The 17,721-nt window shown below is 48.2% G+C and overlaps 1 protein-coding gene across 2 annotated transcripts in view; it reads left to right on the top strand.

Annotated features, from left to right (window-relative positions):
* Litaf (lipopolysaccharide induced TNF factor) overlaps positions 1-16,535 on the top strand; it is a 34,469-nt gene extending 17,934 nt beyond the window's left edge. For both annotated transcript variants that reach the window (XM_021184762.3, XM_085832131.1), the window contains 3 exons: positions 10,167-10,391; positions 13,507-13,663; positions 15,842-16,535. In XM_021184762.3, the coding sequence (XP_021040421.1) occupies positions 10,172-10,391; positions 13,507-13,663; positions 15,842-15,950 (486 nt within the window). In that variant the 5' untranslated portion in view covers positions 10,167-10,171 and the 3' untranslated portion in view covers positions 15,951-16,535. The remainder of the gene's footprint in view (positions 1-10,166; positions 10,392-13,506; positions 13,664-15,841) is intronic.
* The last annotated feature ends 1,186 nt before the right edge of the window (positions 16,536-17,721 follow it).

Here is a 17,721-nt window from a genome sequence, read left to right as displayed (position 1 = left end):
TGGATACAAAACCTGGAAAGAAGCCCCTTTTGCCACCCTGGGGACTTGGGTCACCATGAGCATTCACCAGCGATTACAGAATGAGCAGGCTGTGAGCCTGCTAAACTGGCGTTCTGTTTTCCTCTCTCTGGTTTCAACATGCTCTGCCACCGCCTCCGCATTTCCCTGTCAGTGTCTGTCCACCCACACCGTGGCTTGCTTGACCTCCGGCCTGGACATTCCAGGGCACCCTGCAGAGCCATATTTCACCAGTAGGAATCTGGAGGTAGCAAAGGGCTGGCTGCAGTCTCTGTCCGGAAAGTGGCCAGCCACTCTGCCCAGCTCTCATTAGAACCTCACATCTGAATGGAAGTGTGAGGTGCTGCGTGAACACTTGTCATTACGTCAGCGATTTCCCCTGACTGACAGACTGGCCACTTCCTCTCCTTAGATTCTAAGTCAGAGCTTTTGTTTCCAGATGACCCATTGCGTCTGTGTGAGGAGGACAGACGTCAGCCTTGATTGTAGTTTCTTGGGAGTCCCACCTTACTGACCCAGAGGTCACCCAGTAGGCAAAGATTACTGCCAAGTGAGCCCCAGAGAGTTGCCTGTCTCTACCTCATAGCTATGAAGTATTATGCCTAGATATTTTTAAAACATGGGTTTTGGGGGTCAGACTCAGGTCTTTGTGTTTTTAAGACAAACATATCACCAACTGACCTATCTCCCTAATGCACCCCCTTTTTGAGAGGGTCTATATAGCCCAGCCTGGCCTTGACCCTCCAGCCCAGCCTCATCAGGAATTACAGGCCTACATCAACTACACCTAACTCTATCCTCCCAGATCTCGAGATGGGTCTTGTGTGGCATTTAAACGTCGGTACTGTTCTCTGCAAGTGTTTTCTCAGTACCACTGGGACTATCTTGTTCTACATTGCTTGGGACTTTCCTGGATTTTGTACCCAAAGTGTTCCTGATTCAGGGAAGCCTTTTCTGTCTTAGGCAGGGTGGAGTAGTGGCTCACCTATGAGTCACTGTGACGTTTTGGCCGTGCTTATAGTTTCTAAGGTGCTATTAACACATTTCCATTCTTGCTCTTACAGAACCCACAGGTAGTCAGGAAGACAGGTAATGGGAAGGTGCCCTGGACAGCTACAGTGAAGAGCTAGGACGCTGGCAGCTGAGGCAGGGCTCCTACCTGTCCTGTGTGCCCTGTGCAGTTGTCTCAGGTGGACGCTGGCAGCTGTCAGAGGGAGGCCTACAGAGACAAAGCCTGCTTGGGGACATGTAAACAAGACTGCCAGTGCAGATCTTTGCAGTGGTGACAGAGATGAGACAAGAGCATGGGGCCAGGGAGGGACATTGGTCATTGTAGTTAGGGTGTGGTGTGGGTGCTCACTGGCTGGTTTCAGGTCTAAGGTCCTTGGAAGGGCTGAGGGCCATTTTGCAAGCTTGAATATGAAATTGTATGTAGAAAGTTCTGACAATGTCTCTGTGCCCCTCCCCGCGGGGTTGGAGAGTTTAGTAAAGATACTTTGATGAGTGTGCTCAGAAGAAAGTAAAACACCCCTAAAAGTTTGGGTGTGGGGCCTCTCCAAGACAGTCAGCAAGTAAGACTGGGTGCTGCTCCTCAAGGGGGCGTGGCCTTGTGCTTCTCTGGCTCATCGGTGCCATATAGAAATAAGTTTTCTAAGATGAGACCTCATTGTGCTGATGCTGGGTATCGTTTATCTCCACTCTGCCTGGTGAGGCGCAGGGGCTTTCATAGAATTCAGAGCTGCCAGCTGACTAGAATGGCTGGCTGTGGCCCTCTGGGGTTGCCCCTTTCTCCAGCTGCTCAGTGCTGGGCTTCCAGGTGCCTGGCCCCACGCCTGCATTTTTATGTGGGTGCTGGGGATCAGAACTCAGGGCCTCATGGTTATGTGGAAAGGAACTTACAGACCAACAGAGCCATCTGTATAACAGCTCCTTAGTGTTTTTGCAACAGAGACTCACTGTGTAGTCCAACCTAGCTTTGAATTTTTGATCCTCTTGTCTCTACTGTCTGAGTGAGAGGTTACAGGCATGTCCTAGCATGCCTCGAAGAGTTAACTATTTAAAGCCAACAGCAGGCAGCTCTTCATAGCTTCTCAGTGTTGTGTAACTGTCACCTCTGTCTCAGAGCCCCCACCTCCCTCCTGTGCCATCATCCAGTCCCTGGCCACAGTCAGGGACTGTGCTTTCCATGTCTGCGGACTTTCCTGTCTGGGCATTTGGCATCAATAGGACTGGAGGGAAGCCTTTTGTGTCTGGACTCTCTAGAGCAGAATAATTTTTAGGATCATTACAAGCTGTGGCTGGGAGCCTGGTGACCTGGTGGCCTCTTGGCCTTTGGCAGCCTTCTCTTTAGCTATAAACTGGGGCTCAGGCTGAACTCTATGAGGCCAGCCAGGCTGCTTCAATCCACATGGAACGAAGGCCTGCTGTGGGCCCAGGCCCAGAAAAAGACAGTGTTTGTGGGAATAACTGACTCTCATGGACTCTCAGGGAATTCTTGAGTTGTTGGAACAATTCCTTAGGCATAAATCTGACTGAACACGGGGTGTCTATAACCTGACATTCGCTGATCTTAAAAGATCTAAAGATCACTGGGTCGATAGTGCGGCTTCTTTCCAGGATTTTGGGGTGTTTTCCTCTTTAGCAGCATTACCTACCTATGTTTTCTCCTTAGGAGATGAGGGGCCCCAGATCCTTTATCTTTTCATCTCTGAAGCAGGTGGAGAGGTGACAGCCCCTATGAAGTTTGCATCTCCCCACCGCCAGCCAATATGGAACCCTGTTTTGGAAGGGGCAGATAATTTTTGATTAAAAGTGCTTGGTAATAAAATAGTTGAAAGCCGGGCGTGGTGGCGCACACCTTTAATCCCAGCACTCGGGAGGCAGAGGCAGGCGGATTTCTGAGTTCGAGGCCAGCCTGGTCTACAAAGTGAGTTCCAGGACAGCCAGGGCTACACAGAGAAACCCTGTCTCGAAAAAACCAAAAAAAAAAAAAAAAAAAAAAAAAATAGTTGAAATCTATACTTGTCAAGGAATTTTTATATCATGTATGAGGGTGTGGAAGTCTTTTTTTTAATATTTATTTATTTTATGTATATGAGTACACTGTAGCTGTCTTCAGACACATCAGAAGAGGGCATCAGATCCCATTACAGATGATTGTGAGCCTCCATGTGGTTGCTGGGAATTGAACTCAGGACCTCTGAAAGAGCAGCTGTTGTTCTTAACTGCTGAGCCATCTCTCCAGCCCGAGTGTGTGGAAGTCTTAATTTACCATACAAAAAACGTTCTTTATAAGAATAAGTGTTATGTGTTAGAGTGTCAGAGAAAGCAGTGGTCCCTTGCCAGTCAAACTTGGGGTTACTGCCTACGCTTATTTTCTTGTGAGTTTGATTTGCTGCTGCTGCTGCTGCTGCTGCTGCTGCTCTCGGCTGGAGGAGCTGTGGTGAGGTGTGAAGAGCTCTGGAGTCCATGGATGTGGTTCAGGCCTCAGCCTCTCACCTCTGACTTGTGATGAGCAGCTCAGCCTCTCTGGGCCCATTTGTTCAGGTGTGAATTGGAATGACCATGATCATAATGTTCCTGTCTCGGTGAGTCACGTAAAGAGCAAATTAGTCTACTAAGTAATGTAAGAGGCTAGAGGTGGAAACCAGGGCCTTAGCAGTCACAGCCCAAGTACTGTCCCCCGACCCCCACCTCAATTTATTTTTTAGGTTTCTTGTTGTTGAGACCTGGTGTCCTAGAATGCACTCTGTAGACCAGGATGGCTTTGAACTCAGAGATCCACCTGCCTCTTCCTCCTAGTGCTAGGATTAAAGGCATGCGCCATCACTGCCCAAACCAAAACCCCATCTTAGTGTATTTGTGAATCCAGGCGTGTGGTGGGTCTGTGAGAGATGAGTACTGTAATAGATTTGGTGAAGGCAGAATATTAATGTCCAAAGTAAATGCCTAGCAAGGATCAGTTAGCAAAGTGCTTGCTGCATGAAAATGAGGGCTTAAGTTTGGATCCCCAGAGTCTATATAAAAGCCAGGCATGCCGGTAATGTACGGCACTGGGAGACTGGCTAAGGAAGACACCTGACAACACCTAACTCATGGGCACAGGCACCTGCAGGTACGAACAGATGTGCACACACACAAAATAAACAGCAGTGTCCAGTGCCACCTGGCACCCCTTCTTGCTTCTCGGGCTGAGCACACAGTATTTTTAGTGGTAGACACCCAAAACGTAGGTCTGGAGGACCTGGCTGTGACAGATTGACCGAGTGACAGGGTGAAAGCAGACGCCAGCCAGCTCAGTTGTGCTTGTCCCCAGAGCAGTGGACGGGAATGCTCTGCAGTATCTGTTACCACAAGTGGGCTGTAAACTGTCCTGGGAAGGCCTGGCCTTGGCGGGAAGGGACTGGGCCAGATTCCATCAGTGAATGGTTAACTTTGTATTGGGAGGGTTCCATCTGTGACAAGAACCCTCTCTGGCTAAGGGACATGCTGGCCTTGAGCACGCTAGGGGAGTGACAAAGGGTGACCCTGTGAAAACAAAGTCTTAACTGTTGCAATAGTGTGTGGCCCTCAAACTCACCTCTGCCCAGCAAAATCTCAGTTCTTAATTGTAGTTTGTCTTGTTAGGCAGAAATTAAGTTAAATTTCAATTAATGAATTGAATTAAACATAATTTAATTATTCTGCCTGAGATGGATGGAGCTGTGTTAATGAAAACAAGCCTGAGAGACCCTACTCTGTAGCAGGCTCGGGTAGAGCCTGTGTCTCCCAGACATCGTCCTGCAGGCCACAAATGGCTGTCACTCTGTGTGTCCCATCCTGTCCTGTGTATCACTGAAGTTGTCATCTTCCCTAAAGCAGATCATTGAGGCCCTGCTGCAGGGGGTCTGGGATTCTGAGTGCTAGATTGGTATAGGCCAGAGTTATCCTCACAGCTGGTCCACACTCTAGTTCTGTTCTTGCTTGTCTGCAGTTGGTTGCCTAACCCACAGAACCTTCCACAGCAAGCTAACACAGAGCCTGGGTTCAAACATGCAAAACTTATTCAAGGCAGCCCCAGCAGGGACACTGTACCAAGCTTCCTAATGTTACAGCCTCATGTCATGGTGACACCTCAATCAGGAAATTATTTTTGTTGCTATGTCATAATTACAATTTTACTGTTGTTTTGAATCATACTGTAAATCTGTGTTTTCTGATGGTCTTCGGTGAGCCCTGTGAAAAGGTCACTCTGCTCTCCAAAGTCACGAAAACAGCAGGACTTGGAGTATCTCGGTAGCTGGTCTTGCAAACCCCCCAAGCCTCTGTGCTCCATTTCCCACCTTTAAAAAATAGGCTTGGGGGGCTGGAGAGATGGCTCAGTGATTAAGAGCACCGTCTGCTTTTCCAGAGGTCCTGAGTTCAATTCCCAGCATCCACATGGTGGCTCACAACCATCTGTAATAAGATCTGATGCCATCTTATGGTGTGTTTGAAGACAGCGATAATGTACTCACATACATAAAATAAATACTTCTTTTTTTTTTTAAAGGCTTGGAGTTAGGTGGTGACACACTCTTTGGAGTTAGGTGGTGACACCCCATTAGCTCATCATTTGACAGGGGGCTATGTGAGTTTCAGGCCAGCCAGTGCAACATAGTGAGGCCCTTCTTTAAACCAACCAACCAACCAACAAACAAAAGATTTGAGACTGTCAGGTCCTGATCAGTTTTTGCAAGGATGCCGAGGTCTAGGTTTGGAACTAGCTAAGGCCAGAGGAGTCTTTCTGAGATGGCAAGGACAGCCACTTATAGCTCCTTGTGTTCCCTTGGTGAATGCTGGGGTAAGATGAGTCTGGATGAACAATTGAAAGATCTTAACGGCAAAGTTAAACAGTGGGGAGGAAGGAAAGGGACAGCTGCATACTCCTTTATTTCCTCCACAAAGTTCCCAGAAACTATGGCAACTGGATTTTGTCAGGATCACCTGACTTGACTTGTATGACCACTCAGCTGCCCAAGACCACCAAATAGATGTTACAAGGCCGGACTTTCTTCAAACAAACAAACAAACAAAAAGTTAATTTTGTCATGGCTTGCTTTGGTATAGAGGTCAAAGGACAGCTTGCAGGAGTCAGTTCTCTTTCCCTACCATGTGGGTGGAAGCTCTCTGAGCCATTTTGCTGGCCCTTGCTTTCTCTATCTCCGTGTCTGTGTCTCTGTCTCTCTCTTAAGAATTATAAATGTTTGTTTGTGTCTGTTGGAGCCCACAGCCTGGAAGAGACTGTTCATCTGCATGCTCCAGAAGATTCGGTCAGAGCTGGTGAAGATGGCTTAGTTAGTGAGGTGTGTGTTGGGATGGGAGGTAGGGCCTTACTCTCAGGGCCAGGACGGTGCAGGATCAAACCAGTCGGTCAGTTCTTTTGAAACTGGTATTAAAGCCAGGCCTGGCAGCACAAAGCTGTAATTCCAGCACTGGGGAGCTGAGGAGGTGGCAGGTCAGGTGTTCTAGGTCAGCCTGGTCTATACTGAAGTTTTCTCTTAAGATAATCAAAACCTTGGGGCTGGTGAGATGGCTCAATGGCCAAGAGCACTGGCTGCTCTTCCAGAGGTCATGAGTTCAATTCCCAGCAACCATATGGTGGCTCACAGGAGGGATGTGATGCCCGCTTCAGGCAGGCAGATATATGTGCAGCAGAGCACTTTTATATTAAATAAATACAGTTTTAAAAAAAAGAAGATGCCAGGCAGTGGTGGCGCATGCCTTTAATCCCAGCATTTGGGAGGCAGAGGCAGGTGGATTTCTGAGTTCAAGGCCAGCCTGGTCTACAGAGTGAGTTTCAGGACAGCCAGGGCTACACAGAGAAAGAAACCCTGTCTCGAACCCCCCCCCCAAAAGATAATCAAACCCCTAAATGCAGGTGCTAGGGTGACTGCTGTATGAAGCCATCTCAGCTGGTGCCTCTAGGCCATTTCACAACACCTTTTCTTGTCCCTCTCCTGCCAGGTGCAATGTCAGGATTCCTGAACACACCAGTTTTCTGATCTTGTAATTTTCACATGGGCCCTCAGTTTTCATAGTAAATCTATGAAGTGTGGCTGGCTGTTCAGGGAACAGGAAAGGACGGTTTGTCCTTCACATCTGCCTCTCTCATGGCGGCAGGATGATTTCCGTTCCTGCCGAGCAGTAGTGGCCTTCCTCCTCTTGTCAGGAGTTTCTGCAAGCTGGGTTAGTGCTAGAAGCAGAGGGGATGGGGCAGGCTATCTCCCAGGCTATCTCCCAGGCTGGTTTTGGGGGTGAGCTTTGCCTGCCTGCAGCAAATGTCTCTCTGCATTTCCTTTCCTGTCAGAGGAAACCCACAGTGCACCTCAAACTGTTTTTGGGTCCTGTCTAATTCTTTTGTTGGTGTGTGTGTGTGTCTAGCTCTGAAGTGGGTTTCACAGCATGTTCCTGTCATCTTCTGAACTCACCCCCCTACCCCACCCCACCCCCGTTTTTAATTCTGGAGAATTTGGTGCGCCTTCTCCAGACACCTCTGCATGTGGTCGGGACTTCATTTTTTCTGCTGGGAAGGGAGCCATGTGGGTAGCTCACTTTAAGCTCTTCCATAGCTATGTTTTGAAGAAGACACCTGGTGGAGCCGGAGTTAATTCTATATGTAACTAGTACCTTTGAACATAGAGCCAGTGTTTAAGTAAGTGATGGGCTGTCTTGCATCAGTTGTGTTGTAAGCTTTTAAAATCTAGGCTTTATTTTATGTAACAACCTATCTGATGTGGGATGTTAACTTTAAAGGATTTATTTATTCACTGGGGGTCGCACGCTGTAGTGTGCGTATGGAGGGAGGGGGGCTGGAGAGCAGCTTTGTGGAAGTCATGTGTTTTTACAAAGTGGGTCTGGAGGACTGAGTTCAGGTGGTTAGTTCTGACAGGAGCACCTTTACCCACTGAGCCACCTTTCTGGCTGGCTGTCATGCCATTTCTTGATGTTGATTTACCTAGCCCCCCTCCCCATGTTCTTATTCACTTTGAAATGCTAGTCTAAATCCCCAGGGACTCCTCTCCTTGGGGTCCAGTGGAGTTTCCTTGAAGGACTCTGGCCTTCTCTCTGTAGAGGCCCACTCTTTGCTTCCCACACATTCCGGAACAGGACTGATCTCTGGATGGAGGTACTAGGACTGCCTGGGCCCGGTACCATGGCCCACTGCCCTCAGTCCTGGCTGCCTGTGTCCTGGGACAGGCTTATATAGCTCTCTTCTAAAGCCACAGAGCCTGTCGTGCCTGCTTGGGAAATAGCCACACGAAAGCCAGCTCTGTGCCGCATGACTGCTGAACATCAGCCATTCAGGGCACAGCCTGGATCCCGGAATATAAGTTCCAGGCAGGCAGCAGCTCTGCCAAGGGCAGAAAAACTCTAAGCCTTCATGGAAGCCACTGTGTCCCTAGCTGCCCTGGGACTCCACCTTGCAAATGAGAAATTATGTGATTGGGGGTTTACTTTGGGACTGTTTAGAGACAGGCTCTTGCTGTGTATCTCAAACTGGCCAACAACGACCCTAAACTTCAGATCCTCCTGCCTGCCTCTCTACCTTGCGAGTGTTGACATTACAAATATTTGCCACCATATCCAGTTTTTGATATGCTGGGATCAATCCAGGGCCTCATGCACACTGGCAAGTGCTCTCAGCTGAGCCACATCTCCAGCTGATATACTTCTCGTTAAGATTAAAAACATGCCTATGTGAGTTTTGCCTTCATAAATGTGTGCATCACACACGTGTGCTCTACCTGCAGATGCCAGAAGAAACCTGTAGTTACACGTTATTCTGAGCCCCATGTGGCGTGGGCCGTCTGCTTTACAGGGACGGCAGCCTAGGGCTGGGCCGGTGGTTCTGCGGTTACAAAAATACACATTTCTCCTCCAGGGACAACCTGAGATTGGGTCCCATCATCCATGGCAAGTGGCTCATGTCACTATAGCTCCAGGACATCTATGACCTCTTCTGGCACTTCATGTTCTCTCTCTCTCTCTCTCTCTCTCTCTCTCTCGCTCGCTCGCTCGCTCGCTCGCTCGCTCGCTTGCTCGCTGGCTCTCCCTTTCACACACACACACACACACACACTTACTTAAAAATAAAGATTTTAAAAGAGGCAGATTTATTGAGCATCTTGTTATGTAGGTCAGGCTGTCCTTGAACTTGTCTCTTCCACTCCAGGGCTGAGATTACAGTGTGGGGCATTGTGCCCTGAACACAGTTACTTTGTAAAAACAAAACAAAAACATAAATGGTCAAGTATCAGTTGTACAAATTGAAATTTTGTATTTTTAGTATTCGATTTTTATATTCAATTTGTAAATACAAATTGAAAAAAAACCCCATGTAACCAGCCAGCCCTATGTGACGAAAGAAAATGGCCAATCTTAAAATACCCTCTCCTACTCCTTCTAGAGCTCTCTCTCCCGGTATCTAAGGCCGGGTTTTGCTCACACCCTGCCCATAGTTGACATGTAAATACTGCTGTCCTTTCTGCAGGTTAGTGAAAACCACATTGATTAAACAAGAAACGCTGGGTTCTGCTGGGTTCCGAGTGTGTGGGCTGAAGGGATAGTCTCCTCTGATGCAGCCCGTACCTCCCCCTGGGTCTCTAGGTTCCGGTTATTTGGGGCACAATAGCTTCCTTTTTTTTTTTTTTTTTTTTTTTTTTTTTTTGGTTTTTCGAGACAGGGTTTCTCTGTGTAGCCCTGGCTGTCCTGGATCTCACTCTGTACACCAGGCTGGCCTCGAACTCAGAAATCTGCTTGCCTCTGCCTCCCAAGTGCTGGGATTAAAGGCGTGCACCACCACGCCCGGCAATAGCTTACCTGTACTTGAAAGTCCCTTTTGAAGGTGATAATTTCCTTGACTGTTCTGTTTGGCAGATTGGAGGTTGAAAACTTGGGCCGTAGGGGATGGGTGCAGGGAATGTGGCTGCCTTCTTTCTCCCCCCTTCCCCCTTTGGTGGTGTTTATGACAGTCTTAGGAAGTCTGGGCTGGTCTCCAACACTTGTTCCATAGCTGAGGATGATCTTGGTTTGCCTCTGCCTCCCCAGTACTCCATCCAGACATGGGCCATTCCTCCACTCTCTGGGTCAAGAGAATTTCTTATGGGTGTCTTCTATTTTTGTTTTAGGTAAAATGTCGGCTCCAGGACCTTACCAAGCAGCTGCGGGCCCTTCAATAGTGCCCACCGCACCCCCAACCTATGAAGAAACAGTGGGTGTCAACAGTTACTACCCAACGCCCCCAGCACCTATGCCGGGACCAGCCACAGGGCTCATTACAGGCCCAGATGGGAAGGGAATGAATCCACCTTCGTACTACACCCAGCCTGTGCCTGTCCCCAATGCCAACGCAAGTATGTCTGTTATCCAGGTCCTTGCAGCTCCTTAGTCACCAAGCGTGTGGACTCCAGGAGGGAGAGGATGGCAGTGAGGTGTCAGAGTCAAATGACAGACACTTGATGTCCACCCCACCCTAGTTTCTCATAGGATGTTTCAGACATCCCATTGTTGAGGACTGCAATTTCCCTATTATAAGACACATTTAGTGGCCAGCAGGATGGCTCAGTGGGTAAAAGTGCTTGCTGCTAAGCCTGACTACCTGAGCTTGCTTCCCAGGACTCAAATGGTGGAAAGAATCGGCTCCTCAAAGTTGTCCTCTGACCTCCACATGCATGTACATGTGCATACACACACACATGCACAGACGTTAATAAAAATGTAATCAAATAAATGAACAACAACAAAAACCCCAGGAAAAATATGTTTAGGATCCTCCGGTGCCTGCTGGGTCCTCTGCCCTCGCCACCACCCCTGCCCCTGAGTACTTGGAGTGGGAGGTTGGGAGGTCAGAAACAGGGTGGAGAGAAAAATCCTGTCCTGTGGCCAACTGCCACGAGAACAGGAGTAAGAAACAGAAACAGCATTGAGTAAGAAGATGATGCAGCCGGGCAGTGGTGGCACACGTCTTTAATTCCAACACTTGGGAGGCAGAGGCAGGTGAATTTCTGAGTTCAAGGCCAGCCTGGTCTACAGAGTGAGTTCCAGGATAGCCAGGACTATACAGAGAAACCCTGTCTCAGAAAAAAAAAAAAGGGAACAAAAGAAAAAAAATTAAAAAAGACGATGCAAAGCCGCTGCCCTCGGGGCAGCATCTCTCCTGGACCCTTGGGGGCCCTCTCCATAGTCCTTTTCCTTGAGTCCTCTGTGGCCAAGTGTGTGGGTACACTATTTGGCACTGTAAACTGATGAGAACTGTCTGAGGGGCCAGCAGAGCTTGCCTACACTGTCCTTCCGTCTTTGTGTTTGTGTGTGTACCTGTGGAGGCCGGAGGTCAACCACAGTGTTCTGTTTAGTTTTAAAATGTGTGTGTGTGCTCTATATTTATATAAATATATATTTTTATAAAGTGCATTAGCACGTGTGTATGTGTGTAGGTGCTAGCGTGTATGTATGTATATGTGTGTGTATGTATGTATGTGTGTATGATGTATGTATGTATGTATGTGTACCATGTTGCGTACCTGATACAGAATTTACCTTGGATTTACAGGGGTTGTGAGCCCTGGGAATGTGGGTGCTGGGAAGAGCAGCCAGTGCTCTTAATTGCTGAGTAATCTCTCCAGCCCCCTCTCACCTTTCTTATGTCTCAGTTCCTGTATCTGTGATGTCTGGCAGCAGCTCTCTGAGTCAGTGGTCATTCTGTTAAAATTAACTTCCTCGTGTGAAGCACAGAGCCACCATCTGCTAAGAAGCCAGTGTGGTTGTTGTGTTCAGTTTTGACTTCTTGGGGTAGAGAGTGAGCTAACAACTCACTCTTTGAGACAGGGTATTGCTGTGTAGCTGCTGTAGTTGCTCTTAGACCAGGCTCGTTTTGGATTCCTGACTTTCTTACCTCTAATTCCCTAGTGCTTGGATTGTAGCCGTGTCTCACCATGCCCAATTTATGAAGTCCTGAGGGTTGCCACATACTAGGCAACCGCTCAGCCAACTGAACCTTGGCACCAGCCCTCTAGTCTATTAGACCATCCTGTGATCAAGAAATAACTTGATCTTGAACCAAACCAAAACAAAAATTACTTACTGCAATTTTTTTTTGTTTGTTTGTTTGTTTTTTTTGTTTTTCAAGACAGGGTTTCTCTGTATCCCTGGCTGTCCTGGAACTCACTTTGTAGACCGGGCTGGCCTCGAACTCAGAAATCCACCTGCCTCTGCCTCCCAAGTGCTGGATTTAAAGGCGTGCGCCACCACGCCCAGCCTTGCTGCAAATTTATGCACAGCCAAAGTGTGCATCTTCCTGCCTTTTGCAAGCAGAGTCTCAGTGTTAGGAGTTAATGCTGGGTGGCCCCAGTCCTCTGAACCCAGGCCATATAAGTGCATTCAAAGGACCGAGCAGTGTAGGAGAGTCAGTTTGACAGAGACATAACTAAAACAGCTTTCCCAGGACAGGTGGTCTAGGAGAACCAGGTCCTGCCAGGAGGACAGGAAAGTCTTTCTCTCTTCTCTATGAACTTTAAAAAAAATCCCTCAGCAAATTATGAAAAATCCGTCACTGTTTGTTCTCTCTGTCATTTTTCTTTCTTTTCTGTTTAAAAACATACATGATACTTGGGACACAGGAGGATGATTGCCACAAATCCAAGGTCAGCATTATCTATGTGGTAAGTTCCAGGCTAGCCAGGGCTACATACATAGTGAGGCCCTGTTCTATCCCACCCCTTTCTAAACATTACGTATACACAGATACAGTCGACATAAAATCAACTAGTGTCAGCTTCTGAGGCAGGAGGACCACAGATTTAAAAGCAGCATGGGCTATGGTGAGACTCTCATAATCACAAAAATATGAAGGACAAAAAGTTAATTATTTCACTTAAAAATAATACTTGAATTTATTCTTTGAACATTTCATGTGTGTGTGTATCTGTCTGTCTGTCTGTCTATTCATATATTCTTGATCAGATTCATATTATTCCCCTCTGCCTCTCTCTCTCTCCCTATCTGTCTCCTTCCCACCTCCATGTCTTTCCTATTACCTCTTTAATCACCTTGAAGTACAGCTCGGAGGTGTTAGGTAGACACACTGTCCACCCCCACTGTCTAGTTTCTGAACTCTCTGTCTTTCCAGAGTGCAACAGCATCTGCCCACAGACACTGACTGACGTGCGATCCTGTAGGCATCTGTGGAGTCTCCCAGTGCTTGTCCTCCTGTGACTGGCTTATGTCACTCAGCGTGGCTGGCTCTGCTGGGCCAGAATCTCCATCCCTTTAAGGCTGAGATAGAATTGTCTGGACAGACCTTACTTATCCTTTCATCCTTGGAAGCCACTGGACTATTTATGCTTTGGGGCTAACAAGAGCGATACCACTATGAGCTTGGGCCCTGGGGTAACCGCTGTGGCCCCAGCTCTCATGTGTGAACATCAGCCACTCCTTGCTCACTGAGTCACCTGTGCTGTCTTCTGCCTTTAGTTGCCGTGCAGACCGTTTATGTGCAGCAGCCTGTCTCCTTCTATGATCGCCCTGTCCAGATGTGCTGTCCTTCCTGCAGCAAGATGATCGTGACCCAGCTGTCCTACAATGCTGGAGCCCTCACCTGGCTCTCCTGTGGCAGTCTGTGTCTGCTGGGGTGAGTGAACTGCTCCTTAGCCTCTGGAGGGTGCCCACTCTGGGGTGATTGGTATTCAGAGTGGGAACTTAGCTAAGGTAGGGGCTGTCCTGTGCATTGTAGGAACGTGTGTATGAGTGTGGGAATGTGTATGCATGACTGTAGAGGGTTAGCCTCCTGTTTGTCTTGTGTATTAAGACAAGGTCTCTTACTGCTCTTAGACATGCCAAAGAGGTTAGGGTGGCTGAATAGTAAGCCCCATAGACCCTGACTAGCTCCCGACCTCAGGATTAGAAGCTGATACCATCATGCCTGCTTCCCCGATACCTTCAAGATAATTTAAGAAATTACTTCCCTTTCTTTTTCTCCTTCCTCCCTCCCTCTCTTTCTTTCATTTTCTTGTGTGTGTGTGTGTGGGGGGGTGTACATGGACATACGCCATGGCACACAAATCAAGGTTCGAGGACAACTTTCAGTGGACAGTTCTTTCTGCCATGTAGTTCAAGGAATTGAACTCAGGGCCTTGTGCTTGCTAGGCAGAGTCTTGTTTGACAGAGCTATTCCCAGATACCTGGCGGATTTTTCTTTTTTTCCTTCTGTTTTTATGCTGCTGAGGTCAGAACTCAGGATCTCAACGTGCTAGGCTTGCTCCTATCTGTGTACCTCAGCCTGGTTGAGGATGTTGAAGGCTGAGCACAGTGGTGTGTCCTGTAATCCAAGCACCAACAGGAGGAGGTGAAGGCAGGAGAATGAAACTTAAGGGCTGCCTGGGTTACAGAGTGAGACCTTGTCTCAGTAAAACACAAAGCAGGGCCAGCAGATAGCTCAGCAGCTAAGTGTGCTTGCCGCCAAGCCTCACGGTGCCCCAGAACCCACACGGTGGAAGGAAAGACCAGACTCCCCAAAATTGTCCTCAGACCTCCACATGTGTGCCATGACGCATCTCCACATGTGTGCCATGATGCATGGTTTGGGTTTTATGATATCTGTAGGAAGCCCTACCTGTGTGCAGAAGTTGACTGGACTGACTGTAAGAGGAGTCATCTGCGGAAGTTGATTTCCTCATCACTAGAACACTGGAGACAGCTTTGTCCTCAAGTTAACCCCAGCCCACTCCTGTTTAAGTTTGACTGGATGCTGCCGGCTCATTTGTTGGAATTTTTCACGTTTATGCAGCTAGGTTGGCTGAACAGGCCAAACACAGGCCATGGGGCCATCAAACATGTGAACTCTGCGTCCCTCCCTGCTTCCCCCTCAAGACAAGGTTTCTTTTGTGTAGCCCTGGCTGACCTGGGACACACTGTTGCCCGGGGAGGCCTGTGTGACTTCTTTGCGAACCAGTTTGCCAGTCCTTATCTAAGATGATGATGACTACCACTTCCTCTCCCCCTCTTCCTCCTCCTCCTCTTCAGCCTTCTCCTCTTAGAGAGGCTCGCCTTGAAGTCACAGTGTACCCAAGGGTGTCCTTGTACCGATCCCCCTGCCTCTACCTTTCTAGTGGTTGGATTACAGCCTGTACCACTCTGAATCGTTTATGTGGTGCTGGGTGGACCCAGGGCTTTGCATCACAGTCCCAGAATGCTCCTCCTACCTTTTGGGTTTGGTTTTGCCTTTTTTCATGCCAGGGATCCAGTTCAGCTCTCCCACATGCTCTGCAAGTGCTCTCCCACTGAGCTACATCCTGAGTGCTGGTGTTCTATTGCTTTTCAAGTCTTAACTGTGTAGCCCAGGCTGACTTTGAATCAAAGTCTTTCTAGTGACAGGATTGCAGGTGTGCACCACCACGGCTGGCTATGTCTCCTTTCCATGTCCTTTTTTACTCAGTAGCATACTGGTTTTGGGTTTCGGGACCCATCTAGAGTTTCCAGGGTGGTCCTGTATCAAGAGAATTATTTTTTTGCAAAGACCTTCCCCCTTCCTTTTTTAGTCAGGGTCTCATGTATCTAAGGCTGGCCTTCAACTGCCCTAGGTAGTCAGAAATGACCTTGAACTCCTGATTGTCCTGCCTGTATTCCTGCTGGAATTACAGGCTTGCACATCTGATACAGAGGACCGAACTCTAGGCTTTAAGCATGCATGGGGCATATTCTTCTAGACTGTCTTCAGCTCCAGCCCATCAAAGGCCCTTCGGGGGTTCCAGCGCAAGTGCACCCAGCCTCCTTCCACAGCTGGTGACGTGTTCCTTGTCTCTCCTCCCAGATGCGTTGCTGGCTGCTGCTTCATCCCGTTCTGCGTAGACGCCCTACAGGATGTGGACCACTACTGCCCCAACTGCAAAGCGCTCCTGGGCACCTACAAGCGCTTGTAGGACTTGGCCAGTCCGCCACTGTGGAGGTAGTAGACAATTGCTACCAGAAGTCACCTGACCCTTGCCCAGCCCAGCCAGAAGAGCTTGATGTCATCTCTTCGTGGGCTCCATCTTCATGTCTTTTAGGGGGTGGGAAAGGTAGGAAGAGTAACAAGCCTCCAAGCCCAGAAACTGCTGCTGGAGTTGTGCCCTGCACATGCGAAGACGTGGACCTTGGGTGTTGTCTCAAGGGTTTCCTGCCTGCTCATGTTACCCCACTAACTGTGATTGTTACCCCATTTGCATCTCCTCTGCTGATTTGCCATTGGTGCCAGTCTCAAGCCCCGAAGCCACGGTTTGCCTTATTTTTCACTGTTTGGCTTGATCTAGTCCCATCCCTAACGACAGAGACCCTGCCTTAAAGACTGCTTCTGTAATTACAGACTTCTTGGGCCTCAGGATCACTTTAATTTCATAGAGTTGGGGTTTTTGTTTTGTTTTGTTTTGTTTTCCCCCAAATGCACAGAAGGGCTGCTCACACCCACCAGACACATACAGATAAGGTCACAAGTACTAAATAAAAGGCTCACATTCCTTCCTGTCTCAGCTCCTGGCCTATGAAGGGTCTCCTTCCTCATACAGTTTCTGGGAACTCCGTTTGTTCATAAACACAGATGAAATTTACTTGGCAGGGAGACATTTCTAGAATAACTTTTGTAATAACGATACACCCTTCATTTCTCCATTTGCTGGTGTGTTTTTAGTTGGTTCTGTTTTAGTTTTTCACATTCAGTCCAGCTTGTTGGCCAGGCCAGCCTCGAACTCCGAAGGGATCCTCTCAGTCTTTGCCTCTCAGACACCCAGGGCCCTAGCCATGTGCCTCTGCATCCACTGGGCTTTTTGTTCTGTTTTTCTTTGACAGAAAAACGAACAGGTAATTTCATTGACTGCCTATGTAGGTTTGGTGTAGTTTTGAAAGCCTGGTCTCTGTGGGGCCTCTTTGAGGGAGTTGGGGGACCCTTATTTGAGCCCATGCTTCAGTGCCGAGAGATTGTTAGTGGAACTCCCTGAAGCATGATTTCAGTTTTTAGAGATGACCTTATGTGGTACGGTCATCATGGTCTCCAACATCACCAGACCAGGTAGAAGGATGTCAAAGACAAATTCAGGGCTCTTTCTAGGGTGACCACTCTGCCATGTATAATATTGTCACAGTCTGGCCAGCTTTCCAGGAGGCCCTGGCTCCATCCTAAGCCTACACAGGATCTGCTGCAAATAACAGTGTATGGAGTCAACCTGACCCAGGACAGAAGTCTGCATGCTGGTTAAGATGCAGCCTAGCCATTGCCTGAGCTGTTCATACAATGATCCAGAAGTGCTAGCCATTATTTTTGCAGTGAATTATGGATACCATACATGACTTTGATATCTGCTTTTAAACAAATAAAATCTTTGATCACTCAGTGAACAATCCAGTGCACCTGTTATGAAGAAAGGCCTTGTGTTGTGTTTCCAGGCGTTGCCTAAAGAATCCTAAGTTGCTGTGTTACACTAGAAAATCCTTCCTGACCCACACCTCAGGCTTCAACTGCAGCAAGATGACTGTTGCTAACGAGTTGCGTTCGAAGGTTTGGCTGTCGGGAGCCCTTAGTCGTCATCAATGGCAGCAAGCCACGGCTTTCAAGTTTTAATAAAATGCCAAGAAGGAAGCTGTCCCCATTCATTCTCTGAACAAAACCCTCCTTGTTCATTGGCCCAGGGTGGCTATGAGATACTAGGAGAGGGGGTGCCA

Source organism: Mus caroli, unplaced genomic scaffold, assembly GCF_978045245.1.
Source record: "Mus caroli unplaced genomic scaffold, Mus_caroli_1 scaffold_17, whole genome shotgun sequence".
Classification (NCBI taxonomy): Eukaryota; Metazoa; Chordata; class Mammalia; order Rodentia; family Muridae; genus Mus; species Mus caroli.
Note: the sequence above shows the minus strand (reverse complement) of the source record. Positions and strands in the feature narration are given on the sequence as shown.